General features: G+C 43.6%; 3 protein-coding genes across 7 annotated transcripts; 1 reads left to right on the top strand and 2 right to left on the bottom strand.

Moving 5' to 3' along the window:
- Positions 1–46: 46 nt before the first annotated feature.
- LOC130524609 (phosphatidylinositol 5-phosphate 4-kinase type-2 gamma-like) lies at positions 47–6,098 on the bottom strand. Its single transcript, XM_057030885.1, has 10 exons — positions 5,817–6,098; positions 5,406–5,503; positions 4,593–4,689; positions 4,104–4,253; positions 3,198–3,344; positions 2,965–3,003; positions 1,361–1,474; positions 1,023–1,284; positions 803–906; positions 47–711 (listed from the first exon to the last, which is right to left on the bottom strand). The coding sequence occupies exons 1-10, from the start codon at positions 5,955–5,957 to the stop codon at positions 634–636; spliced, it is 1,230 nt and encodes a 409-aa protein (XP_056886865.1). The 5' UTR covers positions 5,958–6,098; the 3' UTR covers positions 47–633.
- Positions 6,099–6,871: 773 nt separating this feature from the next.
- LOC130524614 (insulin-like growth factor-binding protein 3) lies at positions 6,872–10,310 on the bottom strand. 2 transcript variants are annotated; one of them, XM_057030896.1, is made up of 6 exons: positions 10,183–10,310; positions 9,555–9,668; positions 8,056–8,329; positions 7,818–7,846; positions 7,615–7,734; positions 6,872–7,504 (listed from the first exon to the last, which is right to left on the bottom strand). In XM_057030896.1, the coding sequence occupies exons 2-6, from the start codon at positions 9,594–9,596 to the stop codon at positions 7,400–7,402; spliced, it is 570 nt and encodes a 189-aa protein (XP_056886876.1). In that variant the 5' UTR covers positions 9,597–9,668; positions 10,183–10,310; the 3' UTR covers positions 6,872–7,399. The 2 variants fall into 2 exon arrangements, with proteins under 2 accessions (XP_056886876.1, XP_056886875.1); XM_057030895.1 differs by lacking the exons at positions 9,555–9,668; positions 10,183–10,310 and having other exon boundaries at positions 8,056–9,484.
- On the top strand, positions 10,271–23,518 carry LOC130524610 (SPRY domain-containing protein 3-like). 4 transcript variants are annotated; one of them, XR_008950169.1, is made up of 12 exons: positions 10,271–10,387; positions 11,640–11,768; positions 11,842–11,917; positions 13,731–13,855; positions 14,873–15,005; positions 15,095–15,283; positions 17,447–17,596; positions 20,615–20,672; positions 20,981–21,091; positions 21,169–21,290; positions 21,396–21,607; positions 22,195–23,518. XR_008950169.1 is itself a non-coding variant. In XM_057030886.1 (11 exons), exons 2-11 carry the CDS (start codon positions 11,659–11,661, stop codon positions 21,528–21,530), a joined length of 1,209 nt encoding a protein of 402 aa, XP_056886866.1. In that variant the 5' UTR covers positions 10,271–10,387; positions 11,640–11,658; the 3' UTR covers positions 21,531–23,518. The 4 variants fall into 4 exon arrangements, 3 of the variants coding, with proteins under 3 accessions (XP_056886866.1, XP_056886867.1, XP_056886868.1); XM_057030886.1 differs by having other exon boundaries at positions 21,396–23,518; XM_057030887.1 differs by lacking the exon at positions 10,271–10,387 and adding an exon at positions 11,319–11,562 and having other exon boundaries at positions 21,396–23,518.
- Positions 23,519–23,565: the final 47 nt, after the last annotated feature.

Raw genomic sequence — 23,565 nt, 5'->3', positions numbered from 1 at the left:
CCTTTGAGTTCAGTTTTTCAACTGTGTCATAAATCAACAACAGAAATTAAATGAGGAAAAACAGTTTATTATGCAGGAATTGTGTAAAAGGCTCGGCTCAACTCTAGACCGTCTGGATCAAACCAGTTCTCCACTGGCTTTGACCTATATACAGTATTTCTAGGTTGAAAACTTGGAGACATTTTTCTTTCAGATATCACAATAGAGTAACTGGGAAATCCAACTGCTGACACCGAAATATCGCAGCGTTTAAACACAGTGGATGCTTTGGGTTCTCCGGGTGGAGAGGTGCGTCTCACCGGACAGTATTTTTAACCCCTCGTCCCATATATAACGACGACGTCAACGAACTGGACGTGCGGAAAGTGGGGCGAGCTAATGGACACGTGGTTACACTGTGACGGAAGCATGACGCCACAAGAAAGCTGGGCTGAAAATGTAGATCAGAGCATGAAACCAAGGGAGGCTACAGAAGTCGGTTCTTCGTGAGCGTTGAAATAGATTAAATAGATGCGTTGAAATAGTGATGTGCTGAGCAAAGAAGCAAATCTAGTTCAATTTATTTATCTATTTATTTCCAGCGAGGAAGATGCTGCAGTTCTCTAGCTGAGAAATGTGTTCAGGCTGCCTAAACTAGGCAAAGATCTTACTGATGAACTCCAGGAAACGCTTTGCATACTGATCTGGGTGGACTGAGATTTCGGATCCCGCCTGCAACACACAGAAACCGACGATTAGACATCCTAAAACCTCTCCCGATGATAAAGATCTGACAAACGCTTTGCGGCTGCTGTTCTCTCACCCCATGTTTGACAGCTTTGGCGGCATGAGCGGCTTTCTTCTTGGTGTCGTACTGCATCAACACATCAATCAGGCCCAGGAAATAAACCTCCCTTCTGGGCGCACCTACATCAATTCAGAGCATTTGGTAAGTGGTATGATTGCTGCAGCCTAGCATCAAATGAAAAGATTAGAGGTGTTCTACTTCAATCACCAGACCTGAAATGTCTGTCGGGACTCACCAACAACACTCTGAACAGCATACACATCCAGGTATGGGTCAAACTCGCCAGGACCCATGGCTTTGAAGGAGTTCAGGTAGCCACTGATACCCTCTGGTGAGCTAGAGCCCAGCAGAGGAGGTAGATCATTTTCATCCCCCTCTTCTTCCTCTTCCTCAGAGGTTGACTCCATCTCATCCTCCTCTTCCTCTCTCTCAGCCCGTTCTATGTCATGGATACCCAGCAGCAGGCTGTAGTCCATGATCCTCATCCGAACCAAAAACTGAATGAAAACAAATTCTAAAAACAAGACATGCACGAATGGCTAAATAAAGACAACATCCTCCCAGCTTCCTTACCTCGATATCTCTGCCAAGTTTATCCAGGATCTTCTCCTTCTCCTCCTCACTCACGTACACCTTCTGCATGTTATTCCGGAAGTCCACGTCTTTAAACGTTGGGAGCTCCTTCACCTTCAAAAAGAGCGATCATTCTTGGTGCATTTCCTCATTAATGATGTGAGAGTTTTCTGTTTAATGATGAAAAGTATTCTCTTATGTACCAACTACACTCACATTTGTAGTAATTGGCCTTGGGTTTTAGGCTTTTTCTTGCCTCCATCTTTTCTGTTTTCCCCTCTTGCTGCAGTATTGTTTAGCATTAATGTGCTACATGTGCGCTACTAGTTCCTTTCAGAAGTGTACCGTGTCCTTTGGAAAACTTCCTATGAATGGCCCTTTTTGAGGTATTCATCAAATAACTGATTTGTTAGTGTTAATACAAATGTATCAATTGTGTATTTTCTTTGGAATTGCCCTCATGCCTCACAAAGCTTATAACCTTACATGATTGCTCTGAGAGTGACATTCGCCATCTTAACATCCTTGAAAAATAACTCATTTTGTAAAAGTTTATTCCCACTCAAAATTTTACCATTTTAACCCCTTTTATCCTTAACCCTAGCTGTATCGCTTAAGGCTGTAAAATACTGAAAAAGAAAAAAGATGCTTTTTCATTTTCTTGACGTTTTGAGAACAAGAACAAAGTTCGTAAGGGAGACTCGAGAGCCAGTTGCCTGGGTCTCAGGAGGCACCCAGTCAAGCTGAAATAAAGTTCAGTCAAACTAAATTAATGAATTTCACAAATAACAATAGGTCCGTACAGAACAGTTTGGGCCTTGACCTTGTAAAAGCAACATGGGAACAGCAAGCTGTTCCTGCACACGACACAGATTTACTGAGGATGTGGCGCTAAACCCAGAGGGAGCCCATGGCTGTGTCACACTGCTTCCCTACTCATGACATAGAAAGCTGGCTTGAGTGAACTACTTGGTTCACTCACTGAAAAACTAAAATTCTGCTTTGGGACACTCATACAATACAGATTGTCGGTCAAATGATTTTATTTTTTCTACGAAAGGAATAAATATGAAACTGCTCACTGGCTCACTGGTTGCTCATATATGTCATTGTATTAATTATTTAATTAGCGTTGTCTCCAGTATCTCACATGCGACCACAAATGATGATGGGATATATTGCTTGGTTAGGAAGCATCGGTTGACCATTATATTATATTATAGCATCCATTGAGTGCACTATATGTGTTGCATTGATTCTCACATGACATTCAGACATCCCCACAAAGGCGGATATTGAGGGCACTAGCGGGTATAGGGGGTGGTTTCCTCACGTGTGTTCTGAGTGCTCCTACATTGCCAGCAACCTACTTTTGTTCATTACAAAAGAGGGGACCAGCTACAGAATCCCGGTGTGTTTTGTCTGTGAAAAGAATTCAGTGAAGTCATGGAAACAGTGAGCAGTAAAATTTATTTTCATGGATGCATGGGCCGCAACATTCAGCAACATTCATTTACCCTCGTATTGAAAAAACAAACAAGTAGAGCTACAGAAACTAGAGGCTAACAGGAGTTTGGGGGTAAAATATTTTAAGTTTAGCTCACCTTCTCTTTAAAGCTTGCTTCACGAGACACCAGGGACCCCTGAAGAGAAAAAAATGAGCACAAAAGAAGAAAAACTCTGAGTTATTAAATCTTCATGCCAAAATGATCTTCATAAAGTCAGAATTTTCTTTAGCTTTGCTTCAGTTAATGAGCAATAAAGCTGAAGAGAACACTATGTTATCAGTCCTTCCAACCCCCCACAGCCACTCCTGCTTGATTCACACAGGATTTACCTTAAGGTCATACTTCCTGTGGATGTGCAGTCTGTGGCTGAACACGTTCCTCATAACTAACAGGTAGGTGTCCTCGTTCTCCACGGTCACTCTGTACATGCCCAGAAACTGAGGGAGGAGCGTGTTGCCATGGCAGGTGACAATGTGCTGGAAGACAACACAGGGTCAAAGAAATGTTGCCAGCTCCACTTCAAATTTTGTCAATGCAGTACAAAAGAAAATGCATGTTGATGAACTTTCAATAAGAATACATCAGAAATGGATATATATGGAAACAAATGAGTAAAGATCTCTATTCATCCATAAGGCAGATGACATCCTGGACTTTACCTCTTGTTCCTTTTTTCATTTATGTGGTTTTATCTTTTGAGATGTGTGTGTCCACGAAGGTTTTGGCTATCCCAGCAGTATATTTGACTGTCACAGGTTTTTCTGACATTGGGTTCATACACCTCAGTTTAATTTTTGGCAGCTTTTAAACATGAATTACTATTTATGTTCCGTCATTCATTTCAGCCTTATAAAGTGGTTTCGTAGGTTTTGTACGGTGTCGTAACCATCTTTTAAAAATGATCTCCATTCAATAAAATGCTGCTGTTTCATTGTGCAGTTAAAGGTGTTTTAAAGTCATAATTTCAAGCTTCTGGTATTCAAAATGTTGGCTTGATTCACTGGAAGAGCAATGAAGAGACACGCGTGTATTTTCTGGATATTTTATGTTACATCTATTTGTAATAAGTCACGAATGAAATATAAATGCACCTCAATCCAGTGCAGAGCTGAAACGGCAAACGCGAATGACAGATGTTTCTATAGCAACCAGGGTTATCTTTCAGACTATTACAAAAAAAAGAGACCTTCGTGGATCAAGTGTTTTGATTCCTCAATGATTTTCCCCAGTCTTACCTGGTGATACTCAGACAGGATGTTGTGCATTTCCTCCACCTCCTCACTGGAGATTTCTTTCCCCACCAACGTGCGATCGTATGACGTCATCAGCAGCCCCACACACACCCCGTCTTCATTTTTGATGGGAGGACTGCGTGCTAGAGAAACCTGTTGGTGAGAATATGACAAGAGCACCTCCAGCTGCAGAAATACATCCACCCAGAGACTCTAAATCTCATTTTAAAAGGCATTACTTCTGTTGTCGGAGCGAAATGTTCTTTTTATGTGTGCGCTCTCAGATGCATCAAAGTTTTGCTATGCAAATATGTCCTCGGTAGAGTGAATAAAGATGCCTGGTGAATGCAAATGTCCCACAAATGAATGCAAATGTTGACCGGGGTGAACTTGTCTGCAAAATGTCCAAGGCCTGGATGAAGGTTTTTCTGTTTTTCCACAAACAGGCTAAATTGTGATTTGTGGGTGGTGCTGGTGGGATATTCGTCGTACCTGGTAATCCTGGTCTTCGATTCCAAATCTCTCTCGCAGGTTCCTGAACACCTGGGGGCAGTACTCCTTAAATTTGAACTGTCCCGGAAGATTCTCTCTGAGGAACAAAGGTATTTTGTTGAATTTCCCATCTTCTCATCAAGTTTAACGTCACGTTTCCCTCACAAATTTTGACAGCGAGGGTGTGTGATGAGGAATTGTGTGATTAATCGAGCTGCCAGGTCACGTCTGATCTTCCGTCCTGACAGGAGCATCGTTCATCCTCCTTCTCTCTTTCTTATCAAAATAAATAAATAACAGTTCACCATAGCAACAGCACATTGACTTGAAGCTAATTCTTCTTGGCGCCTCTTTATAAGTCTTTTTATGACCTGAATTCCTCAATGGATTAAAGGATTTTTTAAAGCCACTCAAGTTTTGGTGATTCCGTCCATATAGAGATGGAGCCTTACACTAGAACACAAAGCTCACTCCTCATAAATGATTATTTTGGAACTAAGTAAATTTCTTTCTCTATCACTGGCTTTTCCTGATGAGAGAATCTTTTTAATCTTTAAATACAATCTGCTGGTAATGCAAACATTAAAAAACTTTTTTCTTTAGTTTTGCCTGATTTTATAACAAGTAATGGCTGTAAATCTGGAGGATTTCAGACTATTGTTAGGCTGGTAATCGCTCTCTGAAAGGGTCTGCCAGTACTGATAAGCACATGCAGGAAGACGGATCATAGGAGCCAGAGAAATGTGTGAAAATCACAGGAAAAGCAGAATGGAGGTCTCTGTGAACCGGCACACAGAGGAGAGGAGCGCTTACTTGTTGAAGAGGTGGTTGTTCACTTTGATCTTGGTGCTGGCTTTGAAATCATCTGGCAGCAGCATGACAGGTACAGGCACCTGGCTCAGGTCATTAATCTGCACATGATCAATGGGTGAGAGAAAGATCAATTCACACCCGCACGCACACACACTGGGAGGTTTACACTGTCAAAGGAAAATAAAAAATGTCTCCAAATGTCAAATGTACAGACAAAATGTACTCCAGTAAAAAATAAAAATAAAAATTAAGAAAATAATATTATTTTGGACAGTAAAAAGAAGAGGACTACTTCTATTTGTCTGTTTTAATTTGGCTGGTTTTGGTTCATTCTTATTAGAGCCTTATTAGGGTTATGCACCTTTTTAATACAAAAAATATAATGGTGTGCGTGCACGCACTCACGCTTACCGTGTGATTGACTCCCCACATCAGGACGCTCAGCACCGGGTCACTAGCGCGGAAAACCTCCACCTTCTGCTGCACAAACTGCTTCTTTTTCGTCTTCCTCTTGGACGCCAGGGTGCTGGAGGTAATGTTGGGAGAAGACATGATGCCCTCCGGCCCGTGTGTGCGCCTCTCCGCGGGCTTTCGGCCACCCTCCTTTATGTAAAGCAGCCTGGGGTGACTGGCTCAGCCGCGGCCGGTGTTAACACCTCCTGCTCCGGTCTCACAGCAGCAGGTGAAGGGAAACTTTCTGGTATATTTTCTTTATAGTTGTTGCCTCTTCCTGTATATGTATTTTTATATTTTCAACTCATTATGCTCTAAAGGTAGCGGTTAGAACGCATATGGCGAATCATCTCCAAAACTGCATGTTTTGGATTAGTTAATTGTCAAATAAATGGACTTTTGGTGTTGCGGTCCGTGTAAAATGTGACGACACCTAGCGGCGAAAATACAGAGCGCTTCTTTATGGTGCCTAAAAATTAGCACTGATATTTGAAATATGTTTAGCCCCCCAATCAAATAGTTTTATAAAGAGCTTTTTTTCTAAACACACATTTTAAATCTTACACATGATCAAGGATTTAACCTTTTATGACTAACACAAGCAATTGTGATGAGTTTTAAAATTCCTCTGATTTAAGGGGAATGCAGAGGAACAAATGCAAAATGATAAGCTAGACAGCCTCCTAAAATATGCAAATGCATAATCCACTGAGTCGTCTCCAGGTGTGTGTTGACTTGTTTATTACGTCCTGTAGCCTTTTTAGCATGAAGACCAGCACAAACTCCCTTTTGCAGAAATATTTCTCAGGAAAATGTACACAGCAGCTGCAATGAGTGATAATATTGTGTTAATGAGTTCGCATTGGTCTCATCTTGATATTTAGTGTGCAAAAACTGCTGCTGACATTATTAGAAACATCACAGGGTTCTCTACATGGCTGCGTTTGTGCGCAGTGATCTTCGTTTAAAGAGCTATAATGGAAGTATTAAAAATAAATCAACACTCTCTCTGATTGCTTAATAGGAAGATTTAATTAAAAAGAAAATAAGGGCAAAAAGACACCAAGTCTACATCACAATTTCAGGTTTTATACGTCAGATCACTTGTCACTTATGAGCAGTGCTGTTAAGATAAATAGAATCATATTAGAGATAATATAAATAAGATTAGAGATATTACAGTAATTACAAGATCAGAATTTGGAGTAATTAAAAATACTTAACATAAATGATTAAATACCAAACAAATTGATACTAAACCAATTGTACAAAAACATGAAATGTATATTGCCTGTGTTAGTGTTACTTTTGAAGCAAAAATGCCATTTGTCTGGGTGCTTTGATGGAAGGTTTGTTTAGTGAATGTGGTCCTAAAATATTCAGCAGAGGGCGCAATGAAACAAAGTTACACCTGGTTTCAAAGCAGCTCTTCACCGATGGAGTGCTGCTTCAACTGGTGGAGGGAGAGGCTGAGCTCCGATGGTAGTCCTTCATCTTCGACTCCTATCAGGCGAGTCCCCGGGTCCAGTTTCTGTGTGCGTCTAACAGGCCAGGCTCCCCTTCTCACCGGTGTTTGGTGAGACTTGCATGCCGTTCTGATCCACGCACCAGCACTGGCCGCGCCGCTTCCCTCGAGATGACCAGCACTGCACCGAGGAGCAAAAATACAGCTTTTGTTGGTGTTGCCAAATGTTAATGCTGATGCTGATTTGAGCTACACGGGCTGGAGTTGTGTGGGTCTGTTTGGGGGTCTTGCCTGCTTCTTTCTGAAGAACCCTCGCTTGTCACAGTTGGGCATGTAGATGTCGTCTTGCGAGTCAAATAAATGGGCGTCGAGACCTTGGATAAGGGTGGTCAGCAGTCTCCGACATGGACCCTGCCAGAGGAGACGGAGGTCACCAGTTCTGCTCGTGTAACCAATTAAACAATTGGCTTCTCGCAAGTAGAAATATGTTTTACCTCATTTGGATCCTCTGTCAGTGCCGGATCTGATAGTAAATAAGGACATTGATGTTGGCAGCGATCATTTATTACTGACACACATCAGCAGCAGTAATCATCATTTCATCATCATCATCATCATCATCATTATTTCAGGGATGCTGAAACCACTGAACTGTGACAAGCTCAAACGATTTAAGCTCACATGTATGTCTGAAATCTTTCCGCATGCCGACACGTAAAAGGAAGCCCTTACCTGCCAAGTTAGGATTGACGGTCGGACTGATGCTGCTGGCGTTGCTGCAGACTCCCCTGCCTTCCAGCAGGGCTCGCAGGGGCCTCGGTTCACCCGGCGGTGGCGTGCATCTGAGACCCAGGGCACAGCTGAGAGTGTAGACGCCACACTGTCCTCCGACGCCTGGAGCGGTGGCGTTCAAAACCTCAGACGCCTGAGTCTGCATGAGCTTTGGCTTACAGGTGGGACACCCCCTGGACGGTGTGGTCAGCGGCACTGGGCTCGACAGAGCCAGCTGCAGGAGGAGCAGCACCAGGACGTTAATGCACAGGAGCATGTCACACTGGAGGTCCGGACGACTTAATTCCCCCGAAGGACTTCCGAACTTAAGAGGGAATGCAGTCTGTCTGCGTCAAACTGTGGACAGTAATTCCCACAAGCCAAGGCAAAGTGATAATGAGGCTGAGAGACACGGCTGGCAGCAGCTTTTAAAGAGCCCTAACCAGTGGGGAAAGGTATGATAGGGCACGTGATGGAGAATGTTAGTTTTCTCTTTCATTACCACACAGCTGAGCACACCCCATTCACCCTCGCATCTGACACAAACACACTCACGCACGCTCATGCCATTTGTTGTCGGTCATCTCGCAGAGCAGCAACGATTTCTCCAGCGACATAAATCATGCACGATTACCGTCTGCGCTCCTTCATTTTTTTTCCCTTTCCCCTACAGGTTTTTTTTTCTTTTTTCTTTTAGGTGATGTTTTATGTAAGCAACCAATCATGACTCAGCGGGCAAGAAAATGCGACTGCTGTTCATCGTCAATTTGAATATTGTCAGCCCCTCTTTGCAGCATCTGAAACGACAAAAGACCTCATAAAATAAAAGAGAAAAATGAATCCACCAGCCGTGCTGGAATCTAATGATGCACTTTTTTTTTTTTACTGTGGGTTGTTGTAAAGAAATAACTTGCAGTTTGTGGTTGCAGAATGAAGAGAATTTTGTTCTTTATCCTTGTTTGTATTCTGTTTCTGATTTTTTTTTTATTGAATTAGCAACCACTAAACAAATGTTTCCATACAGACCGTGTTTACCGGGAATATGACTGCAGGCCAAACATTCAGAGGATGACAATGAGTGGAAGGAGTGCCACTCAAGGTTGGATGACTAAGGCTGTAATAGCCACAGGCAAAAAGTCCCACCCTGTAAATTCCATTGTCCATGAGTCATAAACAGATTAAAGTAGAAGATATGATCCTAAAATGGTCTGATCTTCTATAACTTATTTATGCTATGTTTGTAGTTTGCTGATCCCATTTGGTTAAGATTTTAGCTGAAAATATCCACAGGTATGATATCAAAATGTATTTGCGGCTTTAAAATGATGGGACTTTGTAGGATAGGGTTTTAAATGTATTGTATTCAAGTAAACTGAATCATTTTTGTCTTTATTTTTCTCAGTCATTTACAGATTCACATCTTGGAGACAACATGTCTTGGTTAGTTTGATCATACGAACCATCGTAAAAGAATAATATCTCTCACAGATGCATTGGGTCATTTGTCCATAAATCCTCAGTCATAAACTGTTCCATTTTATGATGGGGTTAACTGGAGTCAATCCCAGCAGCCACTGGTGAGGGACAGAAATACACCCAGAACAAGTCAGCAGTTCATCACAGGACATAAATCATCCACTGGTGTCAAGAACATGAAACTGTCTCAAGAAAACCCACACAGACGTGGAAGAACATGCAAACTTCACGATGAACGACCTCAGCTGGAACTGAACCATGCAAGGACTGTGCTAATCACCAATTTAAATTCAGTCAAAAGACAGTGGTTGGTTCTATAACACATCCAAATAATGCCTTTTAAAAGGCCAGAAAGACTGGCTGAACATGACCAGCATAAAATACTCACTTTAACACTGCCAAAACCTCGAATCAAGAATTTCAAGGATGCGCCTGAATGATTTTTTAGGTTCAGTCAATCATGATGAGTCCAGAAAATTTGGTTTAAAAAAACAAAAAGAAACACAAACAAAAATAAATATTGTTGAAGCGAAATATTTTCTACAAACAACCTAATGCAATTTCTAAAAATGATCGAAAGTTATAATGAATCGTTTTATGCGACATACTTACTGTACATGTCAACAATAACAAGCTACAGCGTTGCACCCTCGGCGGTACTGCAGCAGTTAATTGCTTTTTTGTGTTCTGTCTTTTGATTGGTCCAAGGGGCGGGACTTCCGGCAGTACAGATTGGACGCTAAGTGACAAGTCTTCGCCTCGTTGAAGCTTGAAGGGAAAAAAAACCAAAGGACGACGCGATACAAGTTTCTAAACAGTAAGAAACCAATACGAAAGAGAACGTTTTAAAATAGTTTGTAGATACACCGGGCTAGAAGTGTGTTTACGAGACGTTGTTAGCCATATTACACGACCATGACGACTAGCATAAAGCAGCTAGCCGGCCCACTGTAGTTGAGGAAGCGCAGTGCTGCGTTCATGGTAGCGTCTTAAATAAGTAAACACACGACGATTAGAAGCAGATCTCATCAGTTTAAGCCTCCGATTTGTACGAACAAGACTTGATATCACTCTTAAACAAACCTAATCAAAACCGAGACAACACTTCTAAAGTCCAAACTAAAACAGTCAGCATTTTCAGGCTTTCTATACCGAGTTATGATATAAAACACTGTATGTACAGTGACACGCGTTAATTTTGAGTTAAAAAGAAATCCATATCTTTTTAAATATGCTCCTTTTTTTCTTTTAATGGTGTTTCTTGTAAATAATCTCCAGTACCTCAAGACTGGGTTTCTGTCTTTTTTTCAGTGTAGCTCAGAATATGGTTGCAATTAAGAACTAAAACGAACTACACTACAGTAGTATCCGAAAACAACTATATTATTATATATTAGAATATTACTACCACTACTGTTTAACTGTCTTTAATGTAAATGATCAATATATGGAAGTCTGCTCAATACCTGCTTTATGGACCGATAATCATGACTAACAGTTTATGGTTACAAGTTCCTACTTGATTTCTTTTGTTGTTGTTATTTCGTAAAGAAATAATGTGGAGATTTGAATCCAATGGGCGTGTAATTTAACCAGTTTCGCAGCCACACACACACTTGAACACACATTAATCTGGGAGTCTCACATCAACATGAAAACAAGTCTATACTTGAGTCCGAGTTCACATCGGGCGAAACACCCACACCTGACCACCGCAACAGAGGAACAGTATCACGAACAGGAGCCTCACGCTCGTGCCTGTCAACAGATCATCTGCAGTCAATTTAGGGGCTTTTGCCTTTCTTTGGAATGTGGGCTGTTGACGGTATGGATTAACAATAAATGGAAAAACACAGACACATCATCGCCTCCCGGAAAGGGCGTGTCTCAAGGTTCAAACCGAGGTCCTTCCTATTGTGGTTTTAAGGAAAAGCCTATTACCTTTGAGCTTTTACTGCTAAGTCTGAATCATCTTTTGGTGGAGACATCTTGGTAAACAAAAGACGTATACATCATGTAAAATCACCAGCCTTTATGCCGTGTATTCATTGTTTTTTCCCCTCTTTCAGATTGTTATGATTTTCAGACATGGGAGACGAAAACCATTATCGGATGAGAATTCGAGAAATCCGGCAAGCTCGAAGGGCACGATGGCGGGGTCAGCTGAGCAGGATTTTGAGGGATGGAGACGTACTCAGGTAACTAAGCTCCCCCTTAATCTATTGGCAAAACATTTGGCTTGTGAGTTACCTGGCATTTGTTGTTTTATAGGTATCATGGGAATTCAGATGAAGTGGGATGTTTCGTGGCAGCTCGGCCTTTTTCACGAGGAAATCGCTATTTTGAAGTAAGTGTTTTTGTCGATCCGACATTCAGCCCAGAAATTAAAAGCTCTTAATCATGCCGTTTAAATGCCATTCTGGCAAATTTGGTCATAAAGGAGGTACTACATGTATTCGATTCATAAATTACTTCTTTGGTACTATGTGAATATTGGTGTACTTCTACTATAATAAAATACTTCGATTATTTGAGGTTATTTTGACTTTTTAGACAAGTTTTCTAAATAGGCCTCACATTGGGAGGGTGTTGGTATTCATAGACCAATAACCATTTGTGTTATTGTCACACAGTTCACATGACCAAAATGGTCGAAAACAGCATGTCAGACTTTATTTTCTTTACTTTATTGTCACTCAACAACAAGCCGAAGACCTGCATGAATTTTAGTGAGTGGTAAATGATGGCCTTTCAGAATGTACTCTGTGTAGGATGTTGTGATGACATTAACCGCACAGCATTATGCTTTTTAAAGACATCATTTTTGCTTGTGAGCAACAACACTTTCAGCATTTTCAGAAAGAAATGAATATAATCACTTGTTTGACACACATTTACTGCAGCATTTTCTTGATGCATTTCACAAAATGTGTACCTGGAGTGGGCACATACATCCAGTTTAATGTGACTTGTCCCTCCACACCAAAATAACAACCTGAAACATTTATTAGTGTTACTGAAAGAAGTGAGTTTGATTTACTCCATCACTTAAGCAGTAGCTTTAGCTATGCTAATTGCTAATGCTGTGTACCAGATAATCTAGTGCACAAACATCCTAAAACAGTGACTCTTTTTTTCGAGTTCAAACTTGCCTAAGGAACACATCCTGTTGCGTAAGAGTAACAAATCATCTCGAGCTTTTATACTAATGGGAGTTTCAGAATTGTGACTAAGGACTGGATAGTTGTGTCAGAGTAAGTCATTTGCGTAAATGGACACGAGCTAATACATGATAGTAAAGTGAGGCTGGTTGTAGATTTCAGGGTTTGTCTGCTTGTTTTCCTCTGGTGCAGAAAATGGAGATGTAACTTCCCACTCTCAGGAGAGTGGTGCTGAGGTCATGGGAAACGTAAAAAAATTCCTACTCCGCTTAGCCCGGATTCTGCCGCCAATGCTCTCAGATTCTAGTGTGTCCGTAGAGCACCCTTGGGATGATGTCATTTGGTCAGTATTCAGTTATGATAACAACTTCGAATGCCAACTCTCTACTCAAGTGGTTTTTTCACGGTATCAGAACATGCAGAGAGATGCAATATATGACCGTGTTACCTAGGATGTGAAAAGAAAAAAGCAGGGTTGTTAGCACAGAGGGTGGGGCTTTTCTGCTAATGCTACAATTGAACTTTGACCTAACTTGAAATCGGTGGATGGTTTTATGACAATAACTTTAACCTCGACCTGAATGAGGAAGCGGTTTGGTCTGTATATTTGAGTGCGGCTCCAGTCTGTAAGATATAGAGGCTAAAGGAATACGGAAATGTTACAAATACCTGTCACCAACTTCCACCTTTCAAACAGGTTTGGAAAACCTACAGTAGCTGCTGTGGGACAAAATGGCTTTGCCCCTGACGTTGTGATATAATAGTTGCTGGGATTACAAATAACATACTGTAAATATTTGAAATACTGTCATTTATGACAGAACATTTGCGATTTGAACATAATTTATATCTACATAATTTTAGGTAAAATAATTTTTATGTCACATAATTGAAAAGCAGCAGGAAAGAAAAGTACTTTTGATCCAGATAAAAAGTGGCGTGCAGATGGTACTTGGGCAGCAAAGTCGGTCTGATTCATTTCAACCTTGTTTTTTGCAGGTAACAATCATCGACACGGGAGTGAGGGGTATGATTGCTGTTGGTTTGGTGCCAAAGTTGTACGACCTGGACCAACAGCCGGGCTGGCTCCAACACTCAGTGGGTTTTCATGCTGATGATGGCAAGTATGTAACATCAACAGCAGACTAAATCACTCCTCTTGTCCACACCGGTGCATGTAGACATTAATGTATGATCTCTGTGTGTTAAAAGAAACATGGTTTGGTTTTGATGTGTTTAACCATGTTGCTATCCACCCATTGTGTTGATTATGAAATTGTTTTTAATGGTTATGTTTTTGCCTGCATAACTTTGTTCCGTGTGTGGAAAAGGTTAAACAGATTCGATGTGTTTTTTTTGTTATTAGTCAAAAAAACAAATGGGCTGATGCTTTGATGGGGCAAGTTCAGGCAGACGGTGGAGACGTTCAGGTTGTCTCACATGATTGTTGTCCCAGGTGACCTCTTAAGAACCTGCAGAAATAGCAGACTTCATCTCCACGGTTACCAAAGTGGAGTAGTTTGTTGCTCATTTGCCTTCATGTCATTTTATTGTCTTATTTTTGACCCCAGCTTGTAGCTATGGAGATCTTTTTCAGTTACAAAAACATTAGCTTTGAAAACACTAATATTATTAAACCCAATGCATTCTGGGATTATCCTCCAGGTGTATGCATTTTTCATTAAGGGGGCAAATATGATAGAAATACAATATTGTTAAATGATGATTACATTTTTAAAATTATAGTGCCAGCCTGCTTGTGGCCCCAAGGGCCCTTGTGTTTGACGCGTGCGCTACCATGGTAATTCCAGACCAGTCTATTTCCAACTTTGATGTAGCACAGCAGAACTAAACTCCCCTGCAGACTTACAAACTGAGAGTTTGGAGTGTTAACTTTATCTTCCCAACAGTGTTCCTCAAACTTATATTACTATAAGTCTGTGACCTGAGGTTGGTTCTGTATATATAGCTCAGGTCGAGAGCCACCACATTTATCGAAGGGAGGTTTGAAAACATGTCTGCCTTCATTGGCGGCTTTACAGAAAAAATACGCATCCATGCAGTTTTTAAGCTGTTGCTGTTCACAGCAGAAGTGGTTATATATCCTGCAGGCTAAATGCTCACAGCCTGCTTCTCTACAGGCTGTATAATGGCAACACTGTCGGGCAGCAGTTTGGGCCAAAGTGCTGCCGAGGTGATAAAATTGGCTGCGGAATATCCCCAGACTCTGACGATGGACAGGTGACAGTGTTTTTTACCAAGAACGGAAAGGAAGTATGTGCTCTCTGTTCCACCCTCACATTCAACCTGCGCACGTTTCGTCGTTTCCGGCCAAACACCCTTGTGTCTGGATGTGCGTGCAGGTGGGCAGTGTGGAAATCGCAGCCTCTCTGGACACTCTCTACCCTGCCGTGGGGATGCACTCTCTGGGAGAGGAAGTGCTGCTGGACCTGAACGCCGAGTGGGGGACGGATGAGGACGACGGACAGATGATAGTGGACAGTCACGAGGATGACTGGAGCTGTCTTCATGATGTCAGACTGACTGGCACAGTGAGTGTTCCTGTTCAAAAGAAATACCGTATTTTCACGACTTATAATATGGAGCGCCTTGTGTGTGGACTGAGTTCCAAAATCTGCTGTGCGCCTTTGGTGGGTGCACTACGGTAAACGCTCCGCCCATCGATTAGCGGCACACCTACGCGTAAGGACCCCCTAAAATGGCGCCGGTCAAGCGAGATGCGTATGAATGAGGCTTACTTTAAACTGCAGGACATCGAATATGCGGCTGAAAATGGCAATCAAGCAATCTTAGTGTTTTCGCTTTATGAGGAGGCTTCATCTCTCCATACGCACAAGGACAACTGTTGCGCAGCGGCTGCCCGCGGATCACCAGGAGAGGGCGGCCATCTTCCCTAACCCTAACCAGGAGAGGGTGGCCATCTTCCCTAACCCTAACCCTAACCAGGAGAGGGTGGCCATCTTCCCTAACCCTAACCAGGAGAGGGTGGCCATCTTCCCTAACCCTAACCAGGAGAGGGCGGCCATCTTCCCTAACCCTAACCAGGAGAGGGCGGCCATCTTCCCTAACCCTAACCAGGAGAGGGTGGCCATCTTCCCTAACCCTAACCCTAACCAGGAGAGGGCGGCCATCTTCCCTAACCCTAACCAGGAGAGGGCGGCCATCTTCCCTAACCCTAACCCTAACCAGGAGAGGGCGGCCATCTTCCCTAACCCTAACCCTAACCAGGAGAGGCGGCCATCTTCCCTAACCCTAACCCTAACCGGGAGAGGGCGGCCATCTTCCCTAACCCTAACCAGGAGAGGGCGGCCATCTTCCCTAACCCTAACCAGGAGAGGGCGGCCATCTTCTGCACCTACTGCCGCGACAAGATAACCGCGCCCAGCCACATCACCAACATGGATGAGATCCTTTTAACATCCCTTTGACCCACAAAGTGGAGAAAAAGGGACCAGCACGGTGGCGATACGCACAACGGGGCACGAGAAGTCGTCGTTCACCGTGGTTCTCGGCTGCCACGGAAACGGACAGAGCGCTGGGTGACGGAAGGCGAACACTCCTTCACAAAGACTATGAGGCAGCGGCGGGCAAGTTATGCCACCATATGCGGGTGGATTGTAGACGCACGGGCTATGACACCGTCTTCATGTATTGGAAGAGCTTTCACAAAATCAACGAACCGGAACCGGTCGGTGAGTCAGATTCAGATGATTAAGAAGAGGAATTCGGGATGTTGGACATTGAAATGGCGCAGCTGTTTAATTCAGATACAGAACATGATGACTTTGATGGTTTTGTGGCGGAAGAATGAATATTTTGTTCAATAAATGTGTCTCTAAATGCGCCTTATGGTAGTGAAAATACGGTAAGCCAATACAGGAGTTTCTCTCTTTCATTCCCTCCATGTGATGACAAATCCGCCGTGTTTTTCTTTGACTCAGCTGTTGATAGTCATGAGACTGCAGTGGAATTGGCTTCAGGCATGGGCGAGTAACCTGTATATGACTCTCACTTTTAATTAGACTTTATTACTACAAATGTGGCTTCTCATGTATGAATGCAGGGCCCACAAACCGCAGCCTAGCTTCCTCACACACACACACATACAGCTGCACATCAAAGCAGTGCCTGACAGCTGCCAGGACAGGAAAGCCTCCTGAAACAGAGGTGGATTTCAAAGCAGCCGAAGCAGTTCGGGGATTATTCCCGCCTCTATTTAGCATCCGAGTCTCATTTGAGTCAGTGTTTATCTGTCAAAACAAGAACTTCAGGAGCTGTTTGGTTTCGCGTACATGTGTGGTTGTGCTGCGCTGGCACGGGCATTGACTGATCACGAATACACAAAAGAAATGCAAGATTCGCTGTCAGCTGTCACCTAAATGAGGTGGCAACACCACACCTGTAATTTATAGCCCACGACAAACAGATTTTCCCTCATGCAGATGGTGAAGAATCTGTTGAAGCTAAAGCTGCTGCTGATGGAACTGCACATTTTACCATGTTTACTAATATTAGCTAATTACTAATTGCTTGCTACTGATAGCTTGCAATTACCGTACTTGTTCCTTATGGTCTGTGATGTCACCACTTGATTTTGTTTCTCTATGATGATCATCCAAAGCCAATGTAGCCCTCCTCCATTCCAAGCCATCAGATCTTGTCCACATCTCTAATGTTCTCTCTCGTGTCCACAGCTGCTGAAATACGTGGGTAAAGGGAAGAGCATCGTGGATGTGGGCTTAGCTCAGGCCCGGCGGCCTCTCAATACACGCTTCCATTACTATGAACTCGAGATCACCGATGCTGGAGAGAAGTGTTACATAGCCCTGGGGCTGGCACGAAGGGTAAGAAACGGTTTCACACAGCGTTAATGGGACATTGATTCTGTCACACAGTCGCATCACTTCCTGCCACATCACACACCTCGTCCTAACGTTGGAGTGCTCCAACTGTCTCATCCCTCTAAGTCTTTGTCTTGGTATGGGCTGGTATTGTCTTGACTCAGTCTCAGGTTAGGCGGTCTTGTCTACCTTGTCGCATCTTTAATTCATGTAACATGAAGGGAAGACAGTTTTCACCAGTTTGTTTGGAGTTCTTTAACTGTGTGATACCCTCATGACGGACAGCGAGGGAGCAGTTCATGGCCTGCCTTAAATGTTTGTACACTGCAGGGTGAATTATGCACGCCAGAGAAGACAAATCAATTTTGCCAAGTTGGAAAAAAAAAAAACGAGGCGAATATTTGGACGCTCTGCTCTTATCTCTGGTTAAGAAGAACCCTCGAATGTACCCCAACAACAATTCGTCATCTTTGTTGCCTGTACGCTCCGCTGCTCTCACTGTTTCCAGTCTGAGTGATGGATGACCAAAAGAGGAAAAGCTAACAGAATAAATATTGTCTCATTTCATCCCCACATCTGGTTTTCCATCGAAAGCAAGTTGTTCCGTTCAGATGCTAATCTGAAAGAAGAAAAGGGCCCTCGTGCATGCGAGAGGTTCCTTTAGAGATGAAGCCTTCTGACTTCCTGTTTCCTCGCTCACTGTCACCATCCACAAGAAGAAATCAACAAGTAAACAATAACTAAACATGTGTGTGAACTCCTCAGGCTGAAGAGCTGATGATTGATAGCCTTATAAATGCCTCAATTAGGCGGTTTTAATCTACTGACAGCATATGATGAATCACATCTTGGAAATGAGTTGGATCAAACAGAAGACTGGATGTTAATCCATCAAAGATGCAATTGGCCGCATGAAATCATCACGAACTTGTCTGCGTTATGTTTAATTGTGAAGTGTAGCTTCACGGCACGCACCGCTCGCAGCTGTGGGAGTGACTCCAGTGTCACATTTAAATCGCTGCCTGGGAGGTGGCGCGGGAGGCGCCTTGACTCGGCCGCCGGTTACTATGTTGGAGTGTTGTGCCCCTGGGTCAGGCGGCACGGAGACTGAAGCTCGCTCTCCTTAGCTGATCGTTTGCCTGGATATGTTTTTCTTGTGTGCGCCTGTGGTTCAACGCACCTTATAAATCAATGCCTGATCATTCCTGAGGTTTCTCCCATCCACCACCCACCCCGCTGTGAAAAGAAGACTCAAAATAAAGGTGTTTCTCTGCATCCCGGGAGAAAAACAGTCCTTAATAGTTGCCAGTCGCTCGGAGCGGATAATTTATAGCGCATTCCTTGTGTTTTTCATTCCTTCAGGCACAGCCGTGTTTTCTACACACTGTTCATTACAGGCTCCTTATCTCTGTAATTCAGTGGTATTCCTTCCGCCCTCTCTTGCTTTCTCCTTCCAACAGTTAATTTTCATACCTGATGCTGTACCCAGTTTCACGTCACAGCTCCGCTGGGGATGGGGGTTGTGTGGCTACTTAGAACAACACGCGTCACACTAAGTGATTACCTATGAACCAGAAGTGATATTCTTTCATTACAATTCAAGGATTCCAGAAACTGATTGTGTTGCTGTGATACACATAGCAAACATACTGTTTACTATAGAATACAGAGTATATTACGGTCACATCATATGCCATGTGCCATATTAAAACAAAGTTCTAAATGCTTCTAAAAGTCCTTTCTACTGTCTGTTGCTTATTGCATCAATACAACCATTGAAATTTATCTCCAGCCAGTGATTAGACCCATGAATACATTTATTTTGATATGTTTTCAGCTGTGGTCGTAAACTGGTTTCATTTCCATACCTGCAGCCTGTCACACGGGGGCCCTTATGAGCTGATGTCACCCTTCTTGGACATTTTGGCTCTTGCCCGGAATCCTTTATTTAATTGTAATAATGTGATGTGACACGTTTACCCACGCTTCAAGAGTGCACTTGTCAAAAATCCCGGGTATGCAAATTTTCCATTCATTTATCACATGACAAAGTCGTCAGAGAGAATCTAGGTGTGTTCACCTAAATTCCTCGTAATCAGATAACCGCCGTTATCTGATAAGCCATATCAAATCATCACATTAGCTTATTCCAGTCGCAGTATGTGTAATAAACACCACGTGGGCACATTAACAAGGTCAGAAGTTAGCTATTTTTTAAAGCTGGGCCTTGATATAAATGTCCACGGTAGGGGAGAGCAGGGCGTGGGCTCTTGGGTGGCAAAGATGGCGGCGAAGATGGCATCTCCTACGCTGTGACTGTGATGTTAACCAGAGAGTGCGCTGTTTAATACCAGGACATTGTAGAAGCGTACGTAAATGACGACGTGACCGACGTCATGTTTATTGCATGTCACGGTGGGGAAACATTAGGGAACTTTGGGCTTTGCAGAATATCCTTTCCGCACCGGCGTAATTCGCCCGTGTGCAGTAAACACACCACAAACAGTGTCAAGTGAGACAAACGAACCCAAACCCGTTATTGTTCAGCGTTTTACTGCATGACGTCAAAGGAAAAACCCCTCTCATTTTCAGTGACTAATCTACAAGAAAAGTCTGGTTATCATTTAAAAGTGTCCATCTTCCGCCAGGGAAGTTAAACATGCTACATACTATGAGCACATAGTCCATTTGTAAAGCTTATTAGGAGCTGCCTTGTTTTTCCAGAATACGTCTTTACCTGTTTTTTCTCCGCTTGGTGTCAGAGCCACATGTGAAGCGGGAGAGAGGCGGCTCCAATGGCTCCGACACCCGCGAAATAAGAGCACCTAGCAAAGAATTTAGTGATTGGTAGGAGCCCCAGGTGGCTTCTAAAGTTAGTTATTTTACCCAGTAAAATGGCACAGGAGGCAAACGTCCCAATGTGTTTCAGCCATTTTGGCCTTTTGCTGCTGTACAGAGAAGCAGAAGAGACTTCCGCTGAGCTAATGGCTGATTTCTGATGTCTTTCTGTCTTCTGTGCAGGACTATCCTAAAAACAGACATCCAGGGTGGAGCAGAGGGTCCATAGCTTACCATGCAGGTGGGTACCGCATTCCCCCCATTACAAAATCGCCTCTCTGATTTTAGGCTAAGGCTTTTTACTCCTTTTAATCTGCGTAAACTGCAGCACCACGTGCTGCCAATGGCTGTTTTTCAAGTTAGTTTTCCTAGAATGAAGTTAAAGTGAATGCTTCTCTGCCGTGTGGGTTCCCTGGTTTAGGTCTGGTGACTCAGAACAGGAGTGAATGGTTGTTTTTTTTTGCTTTGTCCACTCAAATGACGGACGTGTCTGGACGGCTGCGTCGCCCGTGCGTGTGCTGTTGAGTCCCAATCGGCTCTTTGTTGCAGATGATGGAAAGTTGTTCCACGGCAGCGGCGTCGGGGATCCGTTCGGGCCGCGCTGCTTTGAAGGAGACGTCATGGGCTGCGGGATCATGTTCCCTCGGGACTTCACGGACGGTGACGAATGTTGCATCCCGTCTTTAAGGTGCTGTTCACCGGGCTTTAACTTTCTGTCGGCGCTTTTCTTTTCCTAGATGAGACAGACGACTGGGGCTTTGAGGTCTTTACTAAACCCAGCGAGGTCCAGAACGACTTGTATGCCGGCCAGGAAGAGGAAGAGAGTGAAGGAGAAGATTTGGAGGGGAAGAAAGTCGTGGTAAGATGGTCTCAAAGCCTGAGAGGAGGGTGATGGTCTGGACACGCCGCTCGCTTCACTCATTTGGTCTGTTAATCCCTTTGCTGCCCCCTTGTGTTCAAACAGGTCTTTTTCACCAGGAATGGAAAGCTAGTGGGCCGCAGGGAAGTGGCCTTGCCTGTAGGAGGCCTGTACCCCACTATTGGAATGATGAGCTCTGGGGAGAAGGTGAGAGTGGACCTGCACCCTCTCAGTGGCTGATCCAAGGAAGGATCGAGGACGAAACGTGACCATCGGTGGATTAAATAAAGGTTACCTCTGCAGCAGTGAGCGCCAAGGTGATACTTGAAAAGGAACCTCGGAAGAACGCGGAACCTTCATCCTGTAGGAAGCGTGAAACGAGTATATAACGTGCCTCAAAAACAACGATTGCGTCTCGCAGCAGGTGGCGTCAGTACAACGATATTTTTGGAAGTTTCAACAGCGCAGACATGCCAAAAGCTAACACGTGGGCAAACCACTGAATGTAGAAATCAGAGACGTTATTCAAGGTGTGCGCTGCCTGTACGCCGCCGCTCGCAGCTGCTTTGTTAATGGGATGTGGAAGCGTTATTAACTGCATATCAGCGAGAAAACGAATTACCTTTATTGACCAACGGTTCCAAAGCGTCATTCATGAGCATGGAATCACCTGTTGTCACGATTCATCCTTGCAGTGATCTGCAGCATGAAAACACAAACCTTCCCACACGGTTCCACTGTTGACGTGTTTGTCACGCAGCTACGTTCGACAATATGTTCTTAAAGCATTGTTCTTACAGTTTGCCTTACAAGCAAGCTAACCAAATCCGAAAACTGAAAACCAAACTCTGCAGCCTTCTGATAAACTCACTCATTTAATCGTTGTTTTTTTTCTGTCACGGAGGAAACGAAACCGGTCCGAAGAGGGGAAACAACCCAGCGGAGGATCAGGGAGACGATTGTGTGTCCTAGCAACTTTCTAACTCGATGAACAATGATGTGATGCAGATATGGATGTTTGAAACGAGGCCACGCCCTCGCTGATATTTGCTGCTCTTAGGCGCGTTTGCAGATCGAAATACTTTGTCCGCGAGGGGATTTTTTTGCTGCAGATGTTAAATCAAATCAGCAACTTGAGACGCGCCGACCAGCCGAAAAATTCAAATCAAGGACTGGGCAGGAGACCTCTGGTCAGGGTCTCCTCGGGACATCTTGATTAGCTTTGACAGCTCTGAGATTCTTTATTTTTGTATTCCACCAGTCATTCTTGGTTTTTGGAGGTCTGACTGTGTCTGCACGTCATCAGTAATACTGTACCCGCGGTGCTGCGGCGGCGTCTCCTCTGGGATTTTAAAGTTGTGGCTGATTTGGAATTTTCCTCATGTTCTTGTTTACTCAGCCTAGTTTCCACTCTTGTGCAATTGAAGACTGTTGCAATCTGAGATTCTGTCATGCCAAATTTCACGCAATGCCTCGGGTTTTTGTTTTTTTAATGAATCCTGCTCCAAATCACCATATTATTTAGACACTTTTGGCTGTTGTGACCTTAAAATACAGCTTCTATAATTTACTTAAAGGTGTACATATATTCTGACCTCGCAGAGGTTATCAAAAGGAATCTTGCGTTTGGATGGTTGAGTTTGATATTTGCAGGACTAATCAAAATCTCCTGGACGGATTTCATGGAAACCTAAGAGGATGAAGAACGAGCCAAAGAAAACCAGCAAAAATGTTGCTGCGCTTTTGAATAAAGTCCAGGAATTTGACTTTAAACAGACTGTTGGGCTGCAGCGAGTGCAGCCGGGGGGATGGGGGGGGGGGCTGTAACGTGACGGAAACGGTCGCCGCCACTAGCATGAACGCATGTGTGAAAGGGATGTGGCTGTTTGTTAGGTAAACCTCAGGTTGAGAACATTTGCACTTGCACACACGTTTGCAGACGCCACCGACGCCGAATCTCTTCAGGTCCACGCGAGGCCGTTCCTTGCGTTTCCAGGTGATTGCTGCTCCAGGTTTCAACGGCTAGTTTTTGTTCAGCGAGTTCAAGGCGCCAGTCGTGAACTTTTGAACCAACCGCTTCAGCGACTGGGTCCTGATGTCGGGGGGTTTGTGCGTCGTGTTTGCTGGACTTGATTCTGCTGTTCTCTCTTCAATCAGAAATGTTTGCAATCTGGAAAAACAAGCCAAATGTAGTGTAAAAGGGAAATAAAGAATATTTCCATGTGTAAGTTAGCGCCGTCTGCTGATGTGTCTGGTCAAGTGAAGCCAAACTCAC

Source organism: Takifugu flavidus, chromosome 4 (assembly GCF_003711565.1).
Source record: "Takifugu flavidus isolate HTHZ2018 chromosome 4, ASM371156v2, whole genome shotgun sequence".
Lineage (NCBI taxonomy): Eukaryota > Metazoa > Chordata > Actinopteri > Tetraodontiformes > Tetraodontidae > Takifugu > Takifugu flavidus.
This window is presented reverse-complemented; position numbering and strand designations above follow the sequence as displayed.